The sequence below is a fragment of the Phocoena phocoena genome, chromosome 8, assembly GCF_963924675.1.
Source record: "Phocoena phocoena chromosome 8, mPhoPho1.1, whole genome shotgun sequence".
NCBI classification, from domain to species: domain Eukaryota; kingdom Metazoa; phylum Chordata; class Mammalia; order Artiodactyla; family Phocoenidae; genus Phocoena; species Phocoena phocoena.
In genome coordinates, this window is record NC_089226.1 from 50,106,961 (window position 1) to 50,134,287 (window position 27,327).

The following is a 27,327-nucleotide window of genomic DNA, read 5'->3' on the forward strand; positions in this document are numbered from 1 at the left end:
GTGTTGTCACTATTTCCACTTACACACTCATGGTGTGGGTATTCCTTCTTTGAAGCTTTCATTGACTTTAAGAACATAACTTGGTGTTGAGTTGGTGCTGGGGCAGAGCACTGCTCTGTTCACCATAGTACGACATGTTCACCTTGTGATAGGTACTGCATATGTGCTCTTCATATAATTATCTTAAACCCTGCATGAAAGTACTACATCTCTTTGACAGAGGAATAGAGGGCTCAGAGATGAAGTAATTTTATTCATGATCACATAGCTGATAAATGATAACACTAGGATTTAAACTGAGCTTTGGTGTCATCAGAACCCATACTCCATGTTGCCTCTGTAATAGCTGTATTTCTGGAATAGATAGAAGATTTCGTAATTTATGGTCTGATTTAGAGATAGTTGTGGAAGTCATATTATATTAAGGAAATCCAGATTACACGTTAATAAAGTTGAGGAATAAGAGGAGTTTCAATTCTCTTTTTAACAGCAAGTTGGGTGATTTCGGAGAGTAAAAAGAAACATAACAGAGTTTTTAACAATACAGAGCTTTCTTCTGGCTTTGGTTTTCTGTTATGGAAAGAAGAATTTAAATGAATGGGATTATAGGATTATATGGTAGCTCTAACTACCATATGATCCTGCATTCCCATTCCTAGGCATATACACAAAGAAAACCATAATTCAAAAAGATACATGCACCCCAGTGTTCATTGCAGCACTATTTACAATGGCCAGATATGGAAGCACCCTAAATGTCCATCGACAGAGGAATGGTTAAATATGTGGTATATATATACAATGGAATATTACTCAACCATAAACAAGAATGAAATAATGTCATTTGCAGCAAGATGGATGGACCTAGAGATTGTCATACTGAGTGAAGTAAGTCAGAGAGAGAAAAACAAATACCGTATGATATTGCTTATATGTGGAATCTAAAAAAAATGTTACAAATGAACCTATTTACAAAACAGAAATAGAGTCACAGATGTAGAAAAAAAACTTATGGTTACTGGGGGGGAAGGGGGGGATAAATTGGAAGATTGGGATCGACATATATAACTACTATATATAAAATAGATAACTAATAAGGACCTACTGTATAGCACAGGGAACTCTTCTCAATACTCTGTAATGACCTACATGGGAAAAGAATTTTAAAAAGAGTGGATATATGTGTATGTATAACTGATTTACTTTGCTGTACAGCAGAAACTAACACAACGTTGTAAGTCAACTCTACTCCAATAAAAGTTAATTTAAAAAAATGAATGGGAACTACGTTAGTAACAGAAGGGGACTATGACACCTGAGACAAAATGTACTATGAAATATTTTTGGGTGGCTCTGTACATTCTAGAGTAAAGGATGTTACGAGACCTCCATTGATGATCACAAAAAGGCACTCTCCATGGGGAATAAAGTAATGAGGTCACTACTGTGGAACTTTGTCCCCTTAAGCTTGGTGCTTAATACAGTTTACCATAAATACATTAGCGCATCCTCCATTTTAAGCTTTCCTAGCAGTCCATGTACAAAATTTGGCTTGGAATAAGTTAATAAGAATTCATATAAAAGTCCCTAATCTATGCTGCGTGGACTAGTCCCTGCCATATCTTCATCTTCCACTCCACTTGCAGAGGGCCTTGCATGTTCCCCCTCCTACCCAGTAATTCCAAAGGACAGCGGTCACTGTTTGGCACTCTGTTTTTGCAAGTCTCCCAGTCCCTGGGTTAGGGAGTCAAGTCCAGTTAACTCTACCCATGTATTTTGTTTTCTTTAGAAGTCTGGATATTGGTCTCATCTTTAAACACGCTGTTTAGAATAATAGTACTAGGCTCCTGTTTATTTAATAAAGTGTTATTGTTTTAAAGGATATTAGACTGAAAATTTAAGCTAATCTCTTTAACCAGTTTTATGAGAAGGCCGGCTATTTGAACCATTGTTTTGTCACCTAAGAGGAAATAAGTAGTTCCTTGAGATGTGGCTTTATAATCTTCAGCATATGAAGTGATGAAGGGGATATCACAGATTATTTTAAATTTCTTTATAAATAAGATATCCAAAGCCACCGTGTTTCATTGCTGCAGTATGTACCTTTCCTCAGAGCTACATAATTTATACAGCAATGAATGTGTACCAAAAATATATTGCACTGTCCTAGCACTGGTTACTGGTAACTGGGCAGAAAGTCAAAAGCAAAAGCATATCCCATACTAGACCACAACATATTTGGTGTGTGAGATGCTCTCACTGTCACCAAGTCATTACCTAAGAGAGCTGAAAAAAATTTTATTTAAAATTTTACTTTGCAAGGTTATGGCTTTCTAAGTGAGCACTCAGAACAAATTGCTAAGGTTTCATATGTTAATTTCTTCCTTCTAAGTGGCAATATTAAACACATAATATAAATTGTGTATGTTCGTGTGTGTTTTTGGAAGTGGTTTCAGACTTGGAAGGTGCATGCTAATAATACACTGCAAAATATATTAATAATACACCAAGCTCTCACTTCCTGCCGGCCCTTGCTGGGCACTTGCATGAATGTATTATCCAAGTTAATCATCACAAGACACATCTGGGATAGGTATCATTATTATTATTATTTTTTATTTTACAGATAAGAAAACAAGCCCAAAGACATGAAGTACCTTGTTCAAGTTCAGATAGCTCTAATAGATAGCAGATTTGGCACTCAAACTCAAACCTGTCTTCAAATTCCCATCTCTTTCCACTACATCACAGAACATTTGTGGTTTTCAGGAGGAAAACAAAGTGTTTGAAAGATGCCCTTGGTACTGGTTAGATTTTATTAGTGTAAAAGCACGTGTGTGTTTTGTGTGTGTGTGTATTTAAGCCTTGACACACTTTGGCATTTTTGATAAGTTTTGCTGATAGCATATGACTAGCATGTTTGGCCAGCATCATTGTGATTTAATAACCTAATTTAAACAAGGAACTGCAACCCAAACAATGGCTGATTCATCAGATAGGAAAGTGAGGAAGTACTTGTTATCATTTGTCAGTTAATTTTTATTTTTATGCAGTTTGAACCATGGGTCACACTGCAGACACTGTACTTTAAAACTGTCGGAAACCTCTGTCACTTCCTGAGCACTGATGGCCTCTTCCTTTGAGGGAGCCGCTCATACAACAATTTTGGAAAGCAGTGGTGATGACTCCCTTCTCCTTGGCGTCGGATGCTTCCTTTCTCTTGAACAATTGGCTTTAAATGACCATGACTGGGGCAGCCAGTGCAGACCAAAACAGGCTTTTTGTTTGCCTTTTTATATAGTCTCGACTATATAAATATCTAGAAAATGACTACACTTTAAAAGAGAAGGGGATTCATATTTACCGAGCATCTCTCCATGATCTCAAAGGCAACAATCTTGGGTTTCACTCATCTGTGGTTCTGGGAGGCCACAGCACCAAGCTCTGTATATGTGGAACTGAGCTGATGGAATGACACTGCGTATTATGTCCTGTTTTATTGCAGACATTAAATGCAAATATCTGACCTTAGGCAAGGTATAGAAGAGCCTATTGCTGTTACTTATATACCTCCAGTGCTTTGGTCCATCTCTGAAGAATGTGAGTGTTACCATGGTGAAATGGATGTTGGCTGAGATGCTAGGGGAGTTACTTTCCAAAAAATATGGATCATGGTTTTTAAAGATTTCCAGAAAGGCTTTTTGCAGTCAAATTCTATAACATTGCCAAATCCTTTTATTAATTTGAATTTATAGTCATTTGTCTGTAGTGTCTATTCTTCATGTGACCTTTCTCTACTCCACACTCAAGGCAAATATATATGTACACTTTTTCCTGTTGGTCTTCCTGCAAAGCTTTATTCTTTAAATACTTCAATTTTCGAGGTGTCTGGCTTGTTTTAACACTCGCATGTTCCCTTCTGTTAAAAAATGTCTCCCTCTAGGAAGCCCTTTTTTGTTAATTGGAAAAGTAGTGAGGTCTCCTGTTGGTCTTTTGCTCCTAATTCATACTCCAATTCATTTACTGTCCCTCCTTCACCTTTGATTACACATATCTAACAAGTGCAGGCAACTTTAGTTGACGTGCAGATTCCATGTACTTCATTTAATTCCAAACTGACTGAATCCATGCCTCTCAGGATATCTTGACTGCCCCATCCCTGGCTTAGCTAGTGTAGGCTTAGGCAATGGAAATACATTTTAGGATCAACCTTTACAAACATAAATGTGCTAGGAAAAAAATCTCTAGTACTTGTTATTTATTATTGACACTTTGTGCCATGCATTACACATTGGTCATCTCATTGTTTTGTACACACTATGCTGGGATGTGGTTTATACAGTGCTGGTATCTCTCTGCTTGGAATGGTTTGTCTTTCTCCTTTCTCTGCTTGGCACGCTCCTGTTCATCCTTTGCTGCTCATGTCTTGCACCACCTTCTCTGTGAAACTTTATGGGACTGCTTTTCTTCTTTTCGATGGGCTGGGTAATTGACTTCATCCCCTTTGTGTCTCCCATTGCACTCTACAGATACTTCTGTGCTACTACTCTGGATTGCAATGATTTGTTTATATATTTGTGTTCCCATTAGCCTGTGAGCAGCCTGAATGCTGGGACCACATCCATCAGTGTATCTTCAGTGTATGCGCTCAACAGCTGTTTGAATGAATAACTGGCCCAAGCTGAAGTGGTTACTCCATCTTCTGAACGCTGTTAACACTTGCTTTTATTATATTTTGCCTAGTGCTACCAGCGTGGCATAGACACTGCCCAATCAAAGCAGAAACTGGTCATAGAGCTGAGGCCTCTTGCAGTGCTGTAGGTTAGTTCTTTAGGTCTGTAGGTGTGGAGAAGGGACTGGGGCAGCTGGGAAGTTAGGCACAGAGAAGGGGATGGTGTCACTCAAGGTGCTAAGGTAATTATTTGCCAACAGGTATGGAAGTGTTTTAATATTTTAAGAACTGGCTGAGTGTCAAGCCTTGGTTCTTCCAGGTAATGAGTGCCTTAAGAATAGGATGCTACTTACATTGCTTAGTATCCCTCATATGGCTACCTAGGTACAACTCAGAGGTATAAGCGTTCAGAATAAGATAAACTTTTATAACAAATATTAATGTTTTATTACATTTTGCATGAGACTCCCTTCTAAAATGCCTTTGATTTTTTTCACATTACTGTTAATGGCACTACTCTCTTCTTGGTCACCCAGAATAGGAAACTTTAGAATCATTTGATTCCCTCACCTTCACCTTCATGCCAAAAATCCAATCAGTCATGAAGACTGTCCATGATTCCTTCCTAGTTTTTGCCCCTTCCTTTACATTCCCAGAATTATTACCTTGTGTAGGCCCAAAGTAAACTACTGCAGTAGCCTCTTGAGTTCCTCTGTTCTTTAGGCCTCCGTCCAGGCCAGCTGGCACTGTGTTTTTTTCTCTTCTCCTCTTTTCCAATCCACATCTTACTGGGCCCTGCTTAAGCCTCACTTCTCAGGTCAGTTCCCCAACTGACCTAGCCTAGCATGAGCTATCCTTCCTTGGGCTTCCCTAGTACTTAATGTCTGTAGCATTCATTTGACTGTTAACTGTGCTCTACTTTGTGAAATGGCTCTTGTTGCCCGAATTATAATTACATCTTGGAATGTGATTTAATAGGTAGCTATCCCTCAAGTAGAAAGCCTTAGAATACACCCATAGGAGCATAATGATTCAGGCTATTAGATTTTTAAAATTTCTTGGTAGACATAGATTCTGTAGCTAGCTTGCTGAATAATGTGCAATTTTGTTAAAGAGAAATGCTGACTGTGACCCACTAAATGGAGTTTATAACCCACTAATGAATCACAACCTCCATTTTATAAAACACTAATCTAGACTAGATGGACCTTACAAAGATGAATCTTTCTCCTGTAATGGAGAGGTTAAGTCCTGGAAGCAAAAATCTTTACTAAGGGTGAGTGTAAAGTATTGCAGGAGAGGTATATAGCATGAGAGTTCAGAGGAGAGAGACCTGCACGGTGAAAACTATTCCTACTGTAAGGAGATGATTCTGTTTGGGGAAGAAGGGACTTGGGGACTTGGGTATCCCTTAGTAGTCTTACAGATTTTTCCTTTGGTAGTTAAATCATTCCTTTCAGGGGTTTTTCCTTTCACAGGGGCAGGTGGGAATAACACACATTCATTTCCTCTTTACTTGTTTTCTTCCTTAGTGTTTATGTGCTTGCATAATAGCAGGGCTTGTAATTGAGATTTCCTGACTTGGGTTGTATTTCTAAATACTAAGGAGCAAAAGCAGGATACTGTAAGGGAGAAGATTTATTTCTTGTTTAATACTCATCCATTTTGGGAATGAACAAAAAAGACTTTTTAAAATGGGGAACTCCAAGAGGTACGATGCTATGAGATGAAAACACCATCACTTACAAATGGTGGTAATTACCTTTTCATTGTAGGCTTCTTGAATTATAGTTGTTTTTTTTTTTGCGGAGCACAGGCTCCGGATGCGCAGGCTCAGCGGCCATGGCTTACGGGCCTAGCAGCTCCACAGCAATGTGAGATCTTCCCGGACCGGGGCACGAACCCGTGTCCCCTGCATCGGCAGGCGGACTCGCAACCACTGCGCCACCAGGGAAGCCCTTGAATTATAGTTTTAAAGGAAGGGGATATTCTTTTTTTCTTTTTAACATTTATTTATTTATGTATTTGGCTGCGCCAGGTCTTAGTTGCAGCATGTGGGATCTAGTTCCCTGACCAGGGATCAAACCTGGGCCCCCTGCATTGGGAGTGTGGAGTCTTAACCACTCAACCTCCAGGGAAGTCCCAAGGGAGGGGATATCCTATAGTAAGTAGCGTTGACAGACTGTAATTCTTACCCCTGAATAATTTTCCTAAGAATGTGCTTTCTTTTCCACTGATTTTTTCCTTCCCTTCCTTTCTTTCCTCCCTTCCTTCCTTTCTTTTTTAAATGAAATGAGCCTTTGAGGCGAAGCTTTTCTTGGTTATATACTTTCTGGCAGCTCTTTTCTCTTGTAGAAGATCCTTTATGTAAAGGCTATCTTGCATGATTTTTTCTTTTTTTTTTTTGCGATTCACGGGCCTCTCACTGTTGTGCCCTCTCCCGTTGTGGAGCACAGGCTCCGGACGCACAGGCTCAGTGGCCATGGCTCACAGGCCAAGCCGCTCCACGGCATGTGGAATCTTCCCAGACTGGGGCATGAACCTGTGTCCCTTGCATTGGCAAGCGGACTCTCAACCACTGCACCACCAGGGAAGCCCCTATCTTACATGATTTTTACTGCCTTAGTAAAGACAGAATTATACCTGGGGAAAATGCATTGTCAAATTGCTTTTTAGGTTCCCCAGGGTCACATGTTAAATGTTGTAAAAATATCCATATGGTTGTAATGTACTTTTGTGTGTTTTTTTAAATACAAAAAATAAAATTATTGATGGCCATCAATCCTCAGGGGTTATTTGCTATAATTCAATAAATTTTGAGCCTTTACTGTGGTCAGGGATTTGTATACATACTTGAATCCTGGCAACCTTGTCAGGAAGATATTAGTAGCCCCTTTTAGAAATGAGGCAACTGAGGTTTATAGATGTGAAACTATTTGCTGGAATCTACCTCACTGGAAAGTGGTACAATCAACATTTCAACTCAGGATTGCCAGACTACAAAGCAGGGCTTTTTCCACTGGATAAGGAGCATTTTCCTCTGGGCCTAGGGTTGTCTTGGAAGGCTTTACAGAGGGGACAGTGCTTGAGTGAACACCTGGATGGATGGAGGGTGAAGTAGGAGTTTTCTGTAATGACGTGAGGGAGGAGGACATTCCAGGCAGGGGTAAATCTGTTTGCAGCGTATTATATCCAGATGATATGAAAAAGCATGTTATTATCCAGATGATTTCTGAATTTTGAAGACTTGAGAAAGCATATTATATCCAAATGATTTCTGAATTATGAGAGGGGCAAGTGGCAGAAGATGAGGTTGGAAAAGAGGTGGTCAGGGTCCCAGCACAGGCATTGTCAGCTTCTCTGAGTTTGCCTCTTCTCTAGCCTCCTCTACCAGCAGTTAGTTGGGTTGTGTCTCCTCTTGGCTGCCATAACAAGCATCCTGTGCATAATGTGCATCCCTTGTGTAGAAATAGTTTCTTTACTCACTTGTTTCCACTAGTCTGTGTCCTCTTTGAGAGCAAAGACTGTGCTTTTTATCGTATCCAGTATAGCCAGACACATGCAGTAGGCACTCAGGAAGTGATGGGGTATGAAAGGGCCTTGTCCTTGCTAAGGAGAATCAATATTAATCATGGTCACTTCTGTTTGCCACTCTTCTACTCTTTCACAGTTGAGTAGGATTTTAACTTGGTAATTTTAGGATCTCTTCACATTTCCTGAGGCTAACACACCTGATAGAAAGCTAACAGAGGGGGCTTTCCCTGGTGGCGCAGTGTTTGAGAGTCCGCCTGGCAATGCAGGGGACACAGGTTCGTGCCCCGGTCCGGAAGGATCCCGCGTGTCGTGGAGCGGCTGGGCTCGTGAGCCAAGAAAGCTAACAGAGCCTCACTGGTGGCCCCAAGGGCCCGGAGTAGAGTTAACTGGTATAGCCCAAGTCCAGCCTGGGTTACTTGGTCTCCTGGTGTCACATCACACTTCTCACTTTTTCTGCTCAGTTCAACTCAGCAGTCATTGATGGAGCAAGTCCTGTGCCCATTGTACTTTGTGCTATGGGGATTCAGACATGAACAAGAAAGGGGAGGCAGTATGGCACGGTGGAAAAAATGCAGCCTCTTCACTTCATAGGGTTCCTGTGACGAACAAGTGAGAGAATGTACATTTAGCCTTTAGTGCAGGCCTTACATTATTCACAGGGCAGGTGGGAATAATACACATGGTTTTGATCAATAGATTCTAGCATCTTATTATATAGGGTTACTTTAGTCTAGGGTTTATAATAGTATAGCAGGTGTACGACATGTGTAAATAGGTAAATACAGTGCAAAGGCTACATTTGAAAAGCACTATAATAGAGCTGAAATTACCATGGAAGCACAAAGAAGGCAGGAAGACCAAGGAATGCTTTGTGGAAGAAGTGGCATTGAATAGAATCCCCTTTTCACACAGTTGACATACCTAACTAGAAGGCTGTGGAGATTAAAGGCTTAATTAACTATTGCGTGTTCTGAGACCCCTTCTCTGATCACCCTATTAAAATTAGGTCTATCTCTGTTATTCTCTGTCAGAGTCAAACCTGCACAATTACAGTATCTAAGTGTTTCTTCTTTTTGAAATTTATTTTATTTTATATTTTATTTTATTTACTTATTTTGTCTGCGTTGGGTCTTCATTGCTGCACACAGGCTGTCTCTAGTTGTGGTAAGCAGGGGCTACTCTTCGTTGCGGTGCACGGGCTTCTCATTGCAGTGGCTTCTCTTGTTGCAGAGCACGGGCTCTAGGCGTGCGGGCTTCAGTGGTTGCGGCACGCAGGCCCTAGAACACACAGGCTTCAGTAGTTGTGGCACGTGGGCTTCAGTAGTTGTGGCTTGCAGGATCACTAGTTGTGGCTCGTGGGCTCTGGAGCGCAGGCTCAGTAGTTGTGGCGCCTGGGCTTAGTTGCTCTGTGGCATGTGGGACCTTCCTGGACCAGGGATTGAACCCGAGTCCCTTGCATTGGCAGGTGGATTCTTAACCACTGAGCCACCAGGGAAGTCCCTCTAAGTGTTTCTTTATTTGTGTATTTGCTTGTTTATTATCTGCTTCTTTCATTAGACTATAAGCAGTGTGAGGGCAGTGACCATATCTACCTTGTTCACTGTTGTATCTCTAGTACTAACCCCTGGTAGGCACTCAAGAAATACTTGTTAAATGAATGAATGACTGTAAACAATGACTGTCATTTATCTGTATATCGTATTAGCTCTGGGCAGTTGCTATGCAGGACTGTTGCCTAATGACAAAAGCACCTGAAAGTAATCAAGGAGCAACTTGGTCCTGTTTGAACTTGCTGCCATTGTTCTGAGCTTTTTTGGATTCAGCTGAGGATATCCTTTTCCCTTCCTTTATCTTTCTTACAGCGCCCTTATCATTCAGACCGGATGAATGCTGAAAACAATGAGTAGTCTATAGAGTGTATTTTTAAGATGATGATTAAGAGTCTCTAGAGGCCATTTTATAGTGAAACCAGGACTGAAAATTGGATGTTGGAGTTCCCCAGAAGGAAAAAGCTCAGGCTGCTACTTTCTTCAATGCTTCCTTTTGTGTATGATCTTCATGTGGGCATTTTGTAAAGTTTAATTTTTTGGAATGCTAAAAGCCTTTAAAGTCATGTATTAGTGTAATAAAAAATTATTTCTTTAAAGCAATCTCTAAAGAGAGAATGCTGTAAGTTTTCTGTTTCAGCAGTTCTCACAATATGATTCACAGAAGGTCCTTTGTGGGGGAGGAAGAGATGCATTTTAACATTGTATAGTAGTATCTTCTTTGTATACACTACTTTTTTAAAATGTAGTTTATTGATTTGACAGAGGTAACCAGGTAAAGATTGTGGTCCCTGTTGTCTTTTGTCACACCAGAGAGGAACAGAGACCATCAACTTTGAGAACAATTACATTCTCAAGTTGTATAATTTCTTTAAATAGTTTCTGGATGAAAAGGGTAGAAGTAAAATCTGCTTTGTTCACATCCATTAAATGCTACTGGGAGCCTGATGGCCTTGGAACTCTTTCACCGTTTTAGCGGGGCTCTTGCTATTTAGAATGCCCAGAGTCAGGGTCAGTGCAGAATCAGTTATTAAAGGACAATAGTGGTGGTTATAGCTATTCAAAAGACTACCTTTTGTTGATTGCTGTTATGCAAATACTACTGATGTCATACATTGGGTCTTTTTTCATTGTGATCTTTCCTGGGTGTATTATGATTTTAGAAAGTGGTGTATGTTATATATATTATATATATAGTGACTGAGGAAACCTGGCTTATTTTTCAGTCTTACCATGATCTCTTACCTGGACCTTTCAGTAGCCTTTTGTTTACTCTTCTCCCTTTCTTTATCATCTCATTCTCCAGGCCAGTCTCCACAAAGCAGCCAGAGCGATCTCTTTAAAACATAGATCAGAATAACTCCTACAGCTCTTTAAGGCTTTCTCACTGCTCTTTGTGTTAAACTCCCTACTGTGGCCTACCTGGCCCTGAGCCTCATCCCATACCACAATGCTTCCCCTTGTTCACCATGTTCCAGACACTGTGGTCTCCTTTCTATTTTTACAACATGCCAAGTCTCTGAGCCTTTGTATTTTCTGTTCCTTTCTAGAGTTCTTCCCCTGGCTGGCTTCTTCAGGCTTTACCCCCAGTGCCACCTCCACAGAGAGGCCATCTATGTTAGTTTCTTAGGGCTGTTGTAACAAAGTACCACAAACTGGGAGGCTTAAAACAACAGAAATTTATTTTCTAACAGTTTTGGAGGCCAGAAGTTCAAAATCAAGGTGTCGGTGTGATTGGTTCCTCCTAGGGAGAATCTGTTCCATCTCTCTCCTAGCTTCTGGTAGTTGCTGGCAATCCTTAGTGGCTTGCAGTTGCATAATTCCAGTGTTGTCTTCTGTCATCACGTGGCTGTCTTTCTTTTGTATATCTGTGTCTTCACATGGCCTTCTCTTTGTATATGTCTCTGTGTTTCTTCTCTTCTTATAAGGAAACCGTTTATATTGGACTAAGGACTAACCCTATTCCAACATGACCTCATCTTAATTAATCATATTTGTAATGACCTTATTTCCAGATAAAGTCACTTGCTGAGGTTCCGGGAAGAACATGAATGTTGGGGGAGACATTATTCAACGCAGTACACCTTCCCTGACTCTCAATTTAAAGTAGGCTGCATTAGTGGATCTATATCTATAAACATACTCACAAGTTATTTATTTCTAGCCATTGGTGAGCAAGGCACTTCATTAGACCACATTTCATGCATTGTGCTCAATTCTGGGCACACCGTCCATGAAAGGGAAGATAATTGAACTAGGTTGTGAATGGGGTTGTGAAGATTTTAGAAATCATGTTATATGGGTAAGAACTGGGGTTTTGCTCAGCTGGAAGAAGAGTAGATTTGGGAAGTCATCACAGCCCTCTGCAGGAGGACCATCCCTTCAGAGGAGGGGGAATACGGACGATTGGACTGTAAATTACATACATACACAGGTCTGTATCCTGTACTTGAGAAGTATGGTTTTGCCTTTTTGGGGGTGGGGGTGGGGGTCTTTATCGTTTTACCTTTTACCAGATACCAGCCTCCATCTCTTCCATCATAAAGGAAGAAAAACATTAGTTTGTCCCCCTCATCTGTGGTTTTCCTTTCCACAGTTTCAGTTACCTGCAGTCAACCTTGGTCCAAATATATTAAATGGAAAATTCCAGAAATAAACAATTCATAAGTTTTAAATTGTATGCTGTTCTGAGTAGTGTGATGAAATCTCACACCTTCTGCTCTGTCCTGCCAGGACCTGAATCATCCCTATGTCTAGCGTATCCACGCTGTATATGCTACCCATCTGTTAGTATGGGAAAAAACATAGAATATGTTCCCTTTGTACCCACAGGGAACTGGTTCCAGGACCCCTCTGCGGATACCAAAATCCACGGATGCTTAAGGCCCTTATATATCGTACCATACAATGGCATAATACAGTTGGCTCTCTGTATCTGTAGGTTCTGCAGCCAAATATATGGGTAAGAATATGGAGGGCTGACTATATTGGGTTTGCCGACCGTATAGGGTTCAGCACTACCTACAGTTTCTGGCATCTGCTGGGGGTCTTGGAATGTACCCACCATGGATGTGGGGGGGATTACTGTATATGAGTTCTGGCAAGATTTTTCACTTTTTAAAATGGAATAAATATAACATAGTTTAGATTCCCTTGCAATTCAGCAAGCAGATTTCAGCAGCATTTGCCTGTGATGGAGAGGACCTCATGGCTTTGGGTATTCATGGCTTTGGGGATGCATGGACATCAGGGATGACCTCAGCTCCCTTGCCTCCTGTTCTCTGTCACAGCCTCTTTATGAAATTCCTATCCTAGTTTTATCCAGCCATTAAACTTCTCTACTCCTATCCTGGGTGGTGGATGTCTGTTGAAGCAAACCCACAACTAGGTAGATTGTTGTACCTGCAAATTTAGTCTCTAAACTCAGGGATCCTATGAAGGCCTGAGCATCAGTTCCTTCTTCCATGCTGCACTTTCACCTCTCTCTTCAAATCATTGCCACACTATGCCCTTTTACTCTCTTTTAGTAGATAGCCTTGCCCCCTACTTCAGTGATTAAAAAACTTAGTTGTTGTACGAGAGGCGTTTTAGCCAGAACCCCGTCAGCGTTCTCCTTTTCCACCTAGAGATGTAGTTCCTTCTGTACCCATCTGTACCTCCATCTACCAAAGGAGGAGGGGTTCCTCCTGTCCAAATCAAATCCCTCCATCTGTGTCTTGACCCCATTTTCTCCTGTCTCCTCAGAATCTCCCAGCATCACTAATCCCCCTCTCTCCTATAGTCTCAACTATTCCCTCTAATCACTTTTTGCCTTTGGGCATTATACCTCTACCATGTTTCTTCTTCATAAAACTCTTTGTGGAAAAACGTATCTTACACATTGCTCAAATCGACATTTTGCAGCACATTTGGGTATACTGAACATTAGTATGCTGCTGAATGATCCAGTATAATATACATTTTATAAGAAGCTGTCATTCAGGTTAAATAACTGTGCACTGCCAGAGAGCCACAGGTTTAAGTCCTTTACAGCCCTAAAAACTGTGACTATAACCCTGTCACAAGGTCATACCTGACCTTTTAGGTTATATACTTCAGTAAAATGCTAATTAGTCCTTCCCTTGCCCCTCCACCTAGATGCTGGCCTTTTGTCTATATTAATTTGTAGGTATTTATCTTCCTGTTTCTCCTCCCAGCAGAGGGCATGCAGTTCCTGGTTCCTCAGCAGTCTGGATAACGCTAAACTCTTATGAGTCGGGTTTAGGTTTTATGCTTGGGTTCTTCCTCAGGCACGTGATTTGTCACTGGGCAAAAGGCACATCTGACTACAGCATTCTGCAACTCTTCCAAAGCCAGTAACAGACCCAAGCAATAAATGAATCCTCACAAACTTGGTCGTGGGAACTTTGATTTCCATTCTCATTGCTTTGAGTCATGCTGTTCTCTGAAGCTGTGTTGGGTTTGTTTTAATACCATCTGCAGAGCTAGGATGTATGCATGCGTGCATTTATTCTGTGTATGGTCATTGATCTTCTACCATGTGCCAGACATTATTCTAGTCACTGGGGACTTAGCAGTGGACACAACAGATGAAAGTCTCTGCCTCATTAAGGCTCTATTTCTAGCGTACCTATTTCATTCACTGTTGGTTTAGAGAGGCAATCTCAGATTTCAGTTAGGTTTCTCTTTATAGGGAGATTTTCCTATGTACATCAGGTGGCAGCCTGGTGAATCTAATCTCATCTCCCATCCCTTCTCCTTATGAATTATATATCTTCTGCCACAAACAACAACAGTTCCTGAATATGCTTGTTCTGCAGTGTTCCTCATGCTCCCTTTGCTTGACATGCTTTTCTGTACTTGGAAAAATTCTTGTTACTCTTCTGAGTTCACCTCAGATATCACTTCTTTGGTGAAGCCTTGCATGATTCCTTCAGGTCGGAACTTAACTTCTAAGCTCCCATAGCACTTTGTATATAGAACTTAAACCATATCATCTTGTGATTGTTTATTAGTATGCTCATCACTTTTTTTATATTCAAAACTTGAGAGATTGAATTGTATCTTACTCCGTTCTCTTTCCTAATGCCTGTCACTAATGAATACTCAATACACATTTTTAAGTGAAAGAAAAAAAAATTTTTTTAACATCTTTATTGGAGTGTAATTGCTTTACAGTGGTGTGTTAGTTTCTGCTTTATAACAAAGTGAATCAGCTATACATATACATACATCCCCATATCTCCTTCCTCTTGGGTCTCCCTCCCACCCTCCCTATCCCACCCCTCTAGGTGGTCACAAAGCGCCGAGCTGATCTCCCTGTGCTATGTGGCTGCTTCCCACTAGCTATCTGTTTTACATCTGGTAGTGTATATATGTCCATGCCACTCTCTCACTTTGTCTCAGCTTCCCCTTCCCCTTCCCTGTATCCTCAAGTCCACTCTCTATGTCTGTCTTTATTCCTGTCCTGCCCCTATGTTCTTCAGAAACAATTTTTTTTTTTAATTCCATATATGTGTTAGCATACAGTATTTATTTTTCTCTTTCTGATTTACTTCACTCTGTATGACAGACTCTTAGGTCCATCCATCTCACTACAAATAACTCAATTTCGTTTCTGAGTAATATTCCATTGCAAATATGTGCCACATCTTCTTTATCCATTCATCTGTCAATGGACACTTAGGTTACTTCCATGTCCTAGCTATTGTAAATAGAGCTGCAATGAACATTGTGGTACATGACTCTTTTTGAATTATGGTTTTCTCAAGGTGTATGCTCAGTAGTGGGATTGCTGGGTCATATGGTAGTTCTGTTTTTAGTTTTTTAAGGAATCTCCATACTGTTCTCCATAATGGCTGTATCAATTTACATTCCCACCAACAGTGCAAGAGGGTTCCCTTTTCTCCACACCCTCTCCAGCATTTATTGTTTCTAGATTTTTTGATGATGGCCATTCTGACTGGTGTGAGGTGATACCTCATTGTAGTTTTGATTTACATTTCTCTAATGATTAGTGATGTTGAGCATCCTTTCATGTGTTTGTTGGCAATCTGTATATCTTCTTTGGAGAAATGTCTGTTTAGATCTTCTGCCCATTTTGGGATTGGGTTGTTTTTTTGATATTGAGCCGCTTGTACATTGTGGAGATTAATCCTTTGTCCGTTGCTTCATTTGCAAATATTTTCTCCCATTCTGAGGGTTGTCTTTTCATCTTGCTTATGTTTTTCTTTGCTGCACAAAAGCTTTTAAGTTTCATTAGGTCCCATTTGTTTATTTTTGTTTTTATTTCCATTTCTCTAGGAGGTGGGTCAAAAAGGATCTTGCTGTGATTTATGTCACAGAGTGTTCTGCCTATGTTTTCCTCTAAGAGTTTGAGAGTGTCTGGCCTTACATTTAGGTCTTTAATCCATTTTGAGTTTATTTTTGTGTATGGTGTTAGGGAGTGTTCTAATTTCATTCTTTTACATGTAGCTGTCCATTTTTCTCAGCACCACTTATTGAAGAGGCTGTCTTTTCCCTGTTATATATTCTTGCCTCCTTTATCAAAAATAAGGTGACCATATGTGTCTGGGTTTATCTCTGCACTTTCTATGCTGTTCCATTGGTCTATATTTCTGTTTTTGTGCCAGTACCATACTGTCTTGATTACTGTAGCTTTGTAGAATAGTCTGGAGAAAAATTTAATATAAATGTGATTTAGTATAATATAATTTACATATGACTATAGTGAAATAGAAATAGAAACATCATATGTACATAATACGTGTATCTTAAAGGAAATCTTAAGTGTTTACAAATCTATTTGCTAATTATCTTATAGGTATAGAAAAATGCACCATCCTAAATCCAGAATCCTCTCATTCTCTTTTAGAGTGACTTTTCCCCGCAAGGTTAACCACTAGTCTGACTTCTAACAGCATGCATTTTGAACCCTGACTTTAAACTATGTGAATATATCTTTATTTAAAAAGAAAGATGTAAAATAATTGACATTTTTGTATCTCAGGTTTTTTCATTTAAGAGTTTGGACTTGAGATTTAAGTTCCCTTACTGTCCTAAAATTTTATGAATCTAATATTTAAAACCTAACGGTTCTCCTGCTTTACTCTATTGGATTGGCCAAAAAGTCGTTTGGGTTTTTCCCATAACACGGAAAAACCCGAACGGACTTTTTGGCCAATCCAATACTTATACAACAGCGCCCTCTGACTATGTAACATTTACTAACATTTAGATATTTAATAATTGCAGTGACACTTTATCTCTAATTTGAGAGCTTAAAATGTGGTCAGGTAATTCTAGTGGTACAGAGCTTCCTGAAGCCACAGGAAGTTATTGATCGTGTGGTGCTCTCACGGACCTGTTTAGCCAGCAGATGATGCCAGAATCTTCCTCTGCTGAAACACCTGACTATTGTTGGACAAAACATGTTATTTCTTGATTTACTGGAATGTTTTAGGTGTTCTTAAGGGCAGGATATCGTCACCTTTGTTTTAGTAGAGCAGAGAATATTTTGATGTCATAGAATTTAGTAATTTAGAATGGGATTCTCGTTTTGGGGTCCAAAGTCTTTGGTCAGGGGAAAGGAGGCTTCCTGAACACTGTAGAATTGTGTTGAATCCATTTTCCTACCAAGTATATACTATTGAAAATAGTATATACTGTTTTTAGATGCTGTTGTGATATTTATTTATACCACTATTGAATTTATAATAGCTTCTCATATTTTCTCAAGCACTGGCTTGATATAACATGATATAAAGTTTCTATGAGAATTTTAACATTAACAAGAGGACCTTTTACACAGAAATGTGGGGGACCACATTAGGAAGATTTGGACTGCATTCATTTAATAATTATTTATAAAGTATCTGTCTTGTACAGGGGCACTGTGGTAGCTATTGTGTTCTTGCCTTTCTAACAATTCATTTGTAGGTGTAGGAAGCTGGATAGCCAAACTTTTTCCACAGCAGACTCTCTCATATCTTTTTATTCCCTTCCCAGTTTGTTTTATCTTTAAGTAAATAATTTATATCTAAGAGTTTCTTTTTTGAGACTAGGAGCAGGTTACAAATAATATACAGAAGGAAGGAATACAGTTTTCTCTATTATATTAATATGGACAGAAAGATGTGTGAAGATATGCAGCATCTTATTACATAGAAGTATGATTTCACTTGAAGGTTATCTCTAAGGAAACTTCCACCTTCCTTGTTAAAATGGAAACTAGACCTGCTAAGTTTGGCAATAAAGGGAGCATTCCTGTGGGAAGGGAATGACATTCCTGTTTCTTGGACTCACCTTCCTCTTGGAGAGACTTGTGATTCGTTTCCTTATCACCACCACCACTCTCATCAAGGGATACTGTTTCCCTTTTAATTCTTTTAAGTCAGATTTACTCTCCAATCTTTCCTGGTATCTTTGTAGTACAGATGAACAAAGGTAGAACGTTCAAAAGATTCTTGAAAGGTTCTGACATGATAAAGTAGAAATAAACCTAGTCACCCATGATCTGACTCATAAGATATGGCTTGCTCTCCCGTCTTGACCCAGTTCTGTGGCTACTTCTGGGTGAGGGACAACTTAGTAGGACTCCACTCATAGGACTTTTCTCCAACTATAGACCTAGATCCTGCCTAAACCCCACCTTCCTTTCAGGTTTTGGTTCCTTCTTTGAGAAATTGTGTCCTTCTAACATGAAGGTGTCTAGCCCTTCAGGGGAGATCAAGCTTGCCCAGAAACAATGTCGGTCTCCATTTAGGAACTCTAATAGAATGTAATGCCATAATTCCATAATTAATACAGGGTACATACATCAAATGGAAGAAAGAACATCTTATTTCATTTTAACATCTCTGGATTAGAATTGGAGACCAGAGAGCCCTCTTTCAAGGTGCTTTAATGTATTGGAGGTGTGAGTCTATGTTTTTGTCTTGTATATCTCTGAGTATACTTTTCATATGTCTAGTAAAATTTCAGTTAACTATTATCATATATCTGGGTATGTAAATGAAACCAACTGTATACTGAGTTTCTTAAAACTAAAAGCTACTAAGAGTCAACGTGATTTTTTTTTTTTATCAGCAGCCTGATTAAATGAGTTAAAAACAATATAGTAACAATTCTTGAGTCAGGTCAGTGAAAACACCATATGCTTCAGTATAACTATTAGTATGTATTTGGGGATATGTACTTCATTTTGCAAATGAAGATACTCTAGTGTCCCCTGCTGAAGGTTGACCCTATCTGCCATAGTGTGTTACAGTGAAAAAAAGCAGGCTGGATTTTGTCAGAGGTAGGATTGGGTAGTGGATAAAGCACATGAAAAACAATTATATTTTATATATTTTATAATTATATTATAACTGAAAAACAGTTATATTACCTTGGACAAGTTATCTGACCTCTCTGAGCTTCAGTGTCCTTATTATATAAGACTGGTATAGTGAACGTGCCCCCAGAGGGTAATGGGGAGGATGGTGAGGTGATTTGTGTAAAGCGCCAGCACAGTACCAGACACCGAGCAGGTGCTCTGTGTTAACCCTCACTCCAAGTTGCCACCAAAACTGTTTCTAATAGATGTGATGTTCTTACAGGTTTTTCTGGGTGTAAATTTTATTTTTGAGCAGTTTTAAAGTCCAAATAGTTATTTTTGCCACAATAAACTATTTAAAGGATGTTGTTCTCTTTATTCCTTCTTGCCTACCCATTCTCATGGATCTCTTTATCCTGTACAAGGTGAAGAAGGGAAGCATCTCTTGGAATTTCTAGGACCACATTCTAGAAAGGACTGCTGTGTGTGACTAGAGGTGTTTTTACTTTTTGAGGTCATGCCTGTGTGGCTTTTACAGTGCTATTAATTATTTTAGTTATCTCAATACACCAAATTGAAAAAACAATTAAAAATTCCAGGTTTGCCTCTGACTTATAACCTTGACAAAGGCACTTGACCTCTTTGAGTCTGGTTTCTTCAGTTGAACAACGCAGATCAAATGGCTTCTACGTCCCTGTCTCCTTTTATGTTGTGATTTATAAAATCTCTGTTCAGGAGCACAGGACTGTAAGTGGCGTGCAGGCCTCAGTTCTCAACAGCAGAGGGCATGCTGCACCTAGTATGCTGGGTCCTTAGGTATTGGAAAATATCTATAGTTGTGTAGCCCGAAGTTGATATCGTTGATAATTAGGAAGAGTCAAGAAAATTCTGCAAATTAATGTGTTGTAAATGATATTTCACTACCTCTTTCTAGCTGTTTAATATTTAGGTGAAGCACTCGAGATAGGAGATTTTGACATTCTAAGCGTATGTCCTATAATTCTGTGAAGAGCTTCATCACTGTCTGCCTTATTTACCCCATCTAAGTACTCCATGCTTAGGACTGGTGTGCAGATGGGATGGAGTGGAGAGCTAACATTCACTGAGCATGTATTATATACCAGGGACTATACCTAATACTTTGGATATGTTTTCTCTCATCTTCACAGCAATCCTTTGAGTTATGTGTTATTATCCTTATTTTATATAGGACAACAGCGGGGCTCACAGAGGTTAAGTGACTTGCCTGAGGCCCCACAGTAGGAATTCAGGTTTAGATCTGTTGACTTCTAACTTGCTTTCTTTCTGTCATACCAGAGTTCCACCCACTTTTCGCCAAGCTAAACAGTTAAGGATTGCTAGGAGCAGGAGTGTCCTGAGAGCAGCCACAGGAGGTTTGGCTTTCTCTGTCTAAAGTTCTTGTGGCTCTTGTAATTCTAGATACAGGCTCTTTCTCTGGCGAGAATTTTTTTACCATATACATTTAACATGATATATACAAACACATACCCATGTTTTCAAATTTGAAACCTTTAGACTGTATTATTGAAATAGGTTTCTTTGTGGGCTGCTTTTAAAGGGAACGGTGGTATCTCATTTTACAAGGCTAGGCTCTAAAGTCAGTGGGTAAGTTGAAAATCACTATGGCAGAATTATCTTTGAGAATACCAGGAGAAGGCATCTTGTTAGAGAGCTGTGTACTTCCTTCCTTTAAGTCCAACACAGCTAGTCCTTCCTCCTTTGTTGAAACAGATGATGGTTTTTCCCGTTGAGCTTCAAATGATGCAGTTGGCTTGTATTTAGGGGCCATGTTGGGTGGTAATTCACATCTTTAAACATCAGAGTTTCATTCAGCATACTGAGATGCTTACATATTAGAAGTATTCTGAAACCTAGATCAAGATAAGGAATAGCAGATTCTTGTCTTATTTGGGGGCTTATGCTAACTCATTGTTCTCAAAATGTTAGCTGTACATCAGAATTACTTGGAGGGCTTGTTAAAACACAAGTTACTGAGTTCTACTCCCCACAGTTTCTAATTCAGTAGGCCTGGGATTCAGCCAGAGAATTTGCATTTTTAACAAGTCCCAGATGAAGCTGATACTGATATCTAGGGACCTCATGTGGAGAAACACTACTAATTTGAATGGAAGCAAGTGGAATCAGTTGTCTATCTTCCCTTCACTGTTTGCCTGTTTCTCTTGCTCTTTTTTACTTTTAGGCTTAGTGGGTATAATTGAATTAGTTTAAGTTAAATCAAGGAGCTGTGGCTCAGCTAACTCTTTATCCTGTTGCTTAGTTTACTACTTGGCCTAGAACAAGTACTTGGCCCATTCAATAGATGCTTGTTGATATATAAGTGATTGAGAGAGTTAACATATGTCATGGGAGGGGTTTTTTAGCACATGGACATCATTATTATATACCTGTTCCATACAGACTGCTTATTTTACTGAAAGGTAGATAGTCTTTATATTAGAACAGCTTGTATTTTAGGACTATATATGGTGATGATCGTGGACATTGGGAAGTGTGCATTAGGTGCAGTTTTGAGAAACTTGCATTTTGGGACCTCTGGTATGAATGTGAAGTATGCGTGTGTGTGTGTGTGTGTGTGTGTGTGTGTGTGTGTGTGTGTGTGGTTGGAGTGGGTGCAGGAAGTTCCATCTGTTTTAGAACGGCCAAGGGAAATCTTACAAGATCTGGATTAGGTCAGAACCAGCTCCTGCCCCAGGAAGGCTGGAGCAGTACTGGATCAGCCTATGTGTGCCCCAGAGCACCCTGCATTCTCACTCCTGTCCCTCCAAAGCACTGAAGAATTCAAACACTATGACCCTAAAGGCTCAGTGGGCTCTGTCCTGTTGGGTAACTCTTTAAATTCAGATAGTTGTATATGAACTTTACCATATTATAGGGTTTAATAATTGTATTTTTTAAATGGTGAGTTTATTAAGAGAAGGTGAAAAAGCTCAAAAAATATATTTAAAGTGCAATGTAAGCTTAAAATTGTGTCATTCTGACATGTTTTATATTGTATCTCACAAAGTCTCAGTATCCAGTGTGTTTTTTTCTCTCAGTGTAGATTATATTTTTTCCTTTAAATTCATTTTACTTTTTTATGCTGAAGTATTTTCAAGTAAATTATAAACTGCATGACGTTTTCTCTCTAAATCCTTCAATGTACAGCTGTAGAAAAAGAAAAACATTTTTTTATGTAGCCAAAACAATATGATCACTCTTAACAAAATTAACAAGTCCTTAGTCTCACCTAATACCTAGTCCATATTTAAATTAACCCAGTTGTCCCTAAATTGTCATTTATATCTTGTTTGTTCAAACCAAGATACCATCTGGAATCATGCATTGCATCTGATTATTATGTTCCTTAAAATTTATTTAATCTAAAACAGTCCTTTTATCAGGATATTGCGTTGCCTTTTTCTTGTAAAATGTCTTACCTTTGGATTTGTCTGATTGCCTCTTCAGAGTATCCTCAGTTTGTTTTCCTGCCCTTTGTATTTCCCAGAAACTGGAAATTAGATCTAAAGACTGGACTAAGCTAGAAGTCGAACATTTTTGGCAAGAATTCATCATAGGTGAAATGTGCTTTGTGTTGTACCATGTGAGGAGATACATAATTCCTGCTCACACCACTATTAGTGATGTTAACTTTGATTACTAGGTTAAGGTGATGACAGCCTGATCTTGTGACAGTATTCTCTATGGTATTACTTTGGAAGTAATATGAATGTTCATTTTCCTGTCATCCGTTCTCCTAATGCTTTTAACACTATTTGGTAATTCTTGCCTGAATCAGTAACTTCACTAGGGTTTGCCAAATATCATTTTTCTAATTCTGTCATTCCTTCTGCATTAGCTGACATTTGGTAAAACAGAGCTCTTTTTCATCAACTGGGACTATTTGGTACCCTGAAATATAATTCTATTGGAAAGGCAGGTTAAATGTTGAGTTCTTTACTTTTTTATTTACAACTTCTAAGTGAGGAGTTGGTTTAATAAATAACTTAAATGGTGGCGAATGAATATTTTTCTTGCTTTTTCTTTTTTGATATCCTTATGGAGTAATGGATTTTCATGAATTGAACGTTTCAATCAACTACAATCATTATTCTTATGTTCAATTTGTTTTATGTTCAATTTATTAAAACTTTAGCCAATGATAGTCCTTTGTAGTTGTCTCCTATATTTGTTAGATATAACTCCATTAATTTTTGAGTGCTTCTTTGCATAGGAAGATGCATTGGTTTATCTCGTAGCTTTCTTGTCCCAAATGTCAGGCAGCCATTTCACTAACAAGCCCTATTCGTTTTAGTGGGAAATAGTATTAGATACCAAAATCCTGGCCCTTGGAATGTTAATTGTTATTGGGGTGACAGTGTTTATAGACCTTTTCAGTGGTCTGTTTAGTCCTTGAATTTTGATATTAAAAGTTTCAATAATGAAAATTCAGGTAGTAAGGAATGTCTGTATTTTAAAAATGAATAGGTTCCAATTAATAGGTTCTACTGTTTCATTCAATTTTAACATTATTGTTTTTAAGTAGCTACTTGACTTTATAATTGTATCTTTTGTCTTACACTGAAAATCTTGACCACCAATAACATTGCTTTATCTTAAAATATAAAGAAAATAATTTCAAAAGAACAATATCAATATTACTACTACTAATGAAACCAAGTGAAGTTTAAATTTTTTTGTGATTTTTGTAGCATAGATTGATTTTAATGGAAGAATAAATATAAATACTTGTTTGATATTTAATTGCTTTCCTTTGAAATATGTCTTGTCTGTTTCTTTTTTGTCATAGGTTGATCATTTTGGATTTCATACTGATAAAACTTTTAAACAACGGTACCTAATAGCTGATAAACATTGGAAGGAAGATGGTGGATCTATACTTTTCTACACTGGTAACGAAGGGGACATTATCTGGTTTTGCAATAATACGGTATGTGCAGATTTGTGAAACTCTGGGCTCAATTTCCTTTTTATTATGATCAACTGGAAAAATCTTTTGCAGTATATATGACTGAGTATTTCTGTATTGTGAAGTTCTTTAAAAAATAACAAAAAGATAAACTCACAGATAATAGAAAAACAGAAAAAGTACATGAATAGGCAGTTCACAAAAGAATAAATACAGATATCCAACAAGCCTGTTCAGCCTTAAAGAATTACACATGAAAAGAATGAAATACTGTTTTTGGACAATTGAATTTTAAAAGATTAAAAAAAAATCCCAGCTTATTTAACGATTGAACAAGGATATGAGGGAAATGGGAGTGGGAATGTTATGGCATATAGTTTATTATTATTATTATGGTCTCTAGAATGTGAACACAAGGGCAGGAATTTTTGTTTATTCAGTGTTGTATGCTCAGATCCAGGACTGTGCTAGGCATATAGTAGGTACTCAATAAATATTTGTTAAATGAATGAATTAATAAAATCTAAACAAAGCCAGTGCAAATAAGAAAAAATAATACAAGTTTGATTGTCAAATAGGAATGGACAAAGGTAAAACTGTAGCTATATTTTAGCTTTCCTGTTCTACCATTTTTCTTATATTTGTGAGGGTAAAAAAGTGTAGCTGTTATCTTGCTTCCCTGACTATATATTCTGTCATCTTTTATAGTAATGCTTGAATCTGTTAACAAAACTTAATTTAGGAGGACACATGGAAGGAAGAAATTTTCCTTTTTAATGTTCCAGAGCTAAGACTAGAAAAAGGCAACTTTCTACCGAAAAGATAGTCTGTGAATTACCTTAAAGTGAGGACTGAATCGTATTTTCTCCACTGCCAATGTCTGGCATGGTGCCTGGTATACAGGAAGTCTTAGTAAATGTTGAACTGAACTGCACTGAAAGCAAAGATATGAACCCAATTATACTGTGTTATCACATTCCACATTTCTGATTATTTCCTTAGGAATGCTAATAGTCTAAATATGTTAGTTGAAAATAAAATAATTCCCTAAGAGCTGAGATCCTAGATATCTGTCTCTCTTAGATGAGTGACAGATGAAATCAGGACTTACTTTCCATCAGATTCCTGCTCTGTTATTCTGTGAAACAACTGAGGCTGCCTTGTCTCCCTTTCTCTTTCTAATGTGATTTCTCTTTTATGCCAAGGCCACGGGGCAGCTTCTCCTATCCAGTTATTTTCCCAGCTCCTGTTCTTTATCATAGGTAGGCAACTGTTCCTGCCTCCACAGACCCCACTGCTCTGACAGGCACTGCAGCATAATTTAGTAAGACTTGCTGGGAATCTCTGACCTCTGAAGTGGTAGAAAGGAAGAGCTACTCAGGGTAGGAAGAGTTCCAGGTACCTGATAGAGGCAGATCCTAGAAGGACAGATCTTGACCCTTTCCCAGCCCTAGACATACCTTCCTTTACATACTAAAATGTTTGGGTTGCATATTTACATATTCTGGACATTTATTTATTGAGAGGCAGTATAGCATAGTGGTCAAGAGTGAAGATGTCAGCCAGTGGTAAGATTTGAATTCTGGTTTTGCCACTATGCTTTGTGACTTTGAGTAAGTTTCTTATTCTGTGCCTTAGTTTTTATATATTAAATGGTTATAATAATGTCTAGTTAATTGAGTTGTTATGAGGGCAAATAAGAATTAGGAACTTAGAACAATGCTGACACATAATGTTATTTAATATTAATATGTTACATGGACCTCTTTTGAAAAATAAAACACCCTGAAATAGGTGCAGGTAAATAATCAATACAGTTGCTTCCTCTCAAACCCTGAGGTCAACTCCTCTGGCTATTTTGATGGATGATCCTTACCCTTAAGAAGCTCATAGTCTGGTAGGGTCAGACACACATGTAAGCAAATATTGCAGCAAAGTAATAGAGATCTATACCTAGCACAGTGGTGTTGAGAGGAGGGTGTGATCAGTAAGCCATAGTGGGCGCAGGCAGAGGAGGGCATCTTGAGCTGGTGTTACAGAATCTGTAGATTCATGGCAGGGAATGAGCAAGGTGTTAAGAGAGAAAATGGGGGTTATTGAAACCATCACAGATATCAGGTTAAATTCTCTGTCCTCACATGCATACAGCTCTTTTAATTGTTCATTTATTGGTCAAGACAAACAAAAAAAACTTAGAGGTTCTTAGTCTTTGTTAGGGAGCAACAGCTCATTAAAAAGCAATAATGTGCACAGGGAATGACAAGTAGTTTCAATCTGTGCTAAATCTAGTCGATTGAAGTTGGGCACCTAGAATGCTTTGTTAAGAAGGATTCTGAGGGCACAATTTGAGGTAAGGGAAAAAATGCAATGGTTGATTAATGACTAGCATTATGTGTGGAAATTAGGAGGTCTTACTGCACTTGATGGTTGTGTTCTGGAGCCAGATGGCCTGTACTTGAATCTTAGCTCTGCCGCTTTCTAGCTGTGTGACTGTCACAGGTTATTTAAACTCTTGTGCTTCAGTGTCCTTGTCTGTAAAATGGGTATAATCAAAATGCCTATCTCTTAGATTGTTGTGATAATTAAGTGAATACATATAAAGTGTTTAGAAGGGTATCTGACAAGTTGTAAGCACTCAATTAATATTAGCTATGGTTAGCTACTATTTATCTTCATGTAAATAAGATTAACCTAAAACCCAAGGGAGTCCAATATGTTTATTTGTACTGTTCTCTTTCATGTTATAAATAAAAGTTATCTGTGAGTAGACAGATAACTTAGTTATCCACAGCTCTTTCCTAGATTTTTTGGCACACAGTGCAATTTGAAGGCTATTTTAGACATAATGTTGATTCTGAGGCTAGAGTGTCAGAATAAGGAGAGTTGGAATGGCTGGTAGTTGAGCAACTTGGGCTTATTTTTAATTGTTTAACTCTAATACAGTGTGAGATTGATGTGCAACAGTGAAACAGCAATTATATTGTTTACCTGTGGAACAAATATGAATTGTGCAGCTTCTCAGAGAACTCTTTTTGGTCCATTTCATGAGTTGCAAAGAGATTCAGACTTTTTTTCACAACCTGATTTTATCCTGTGAATTTGTAAATTCCTCCTAGGGGTTCATGTGGGACGTGGCTGAGGAACTGAAAGCTATGTTGGTGTTTGCTGAACATCGATATTATGGAGAGTCCCTACCCTTTGGTGCCAACTCCTTCAAGGTAAGTGTATTTTCTACTTTTAAGTTTAGAACATTTTCTAATTACATGTCCCACTGTAAGAAAGAAATGATAGCTTTAAGTTGAACTGCCTG

The 27,327-nt window shown here is 38.6% G+C and overlaps 1 protein-coding gene across 1 annotated transcript in view; it reads left to right on the plus strand.

The window, feature by feature from the left end:
* Positions 1-27,327, plus strand: part of PRCP (prolylcarboxypeptidase) — a 70,588-nt gene that overhangs the window by 13,236 nt on the left and 30,025 nt on the right. The window contains exons 2-3 of the mRNA XM_065882551.1: positions 23,898-24,038; positions 27,134-27,235. Coding sequence (XP_065738623.1) covers positions 23,898-24,038; positions 27,134-27,235 — 243 coding nt within the window. The remainder of the gene's footprint in view (positions 1-23,897; positions 24,039-27,133; positions 27,236-27,327) is intronic.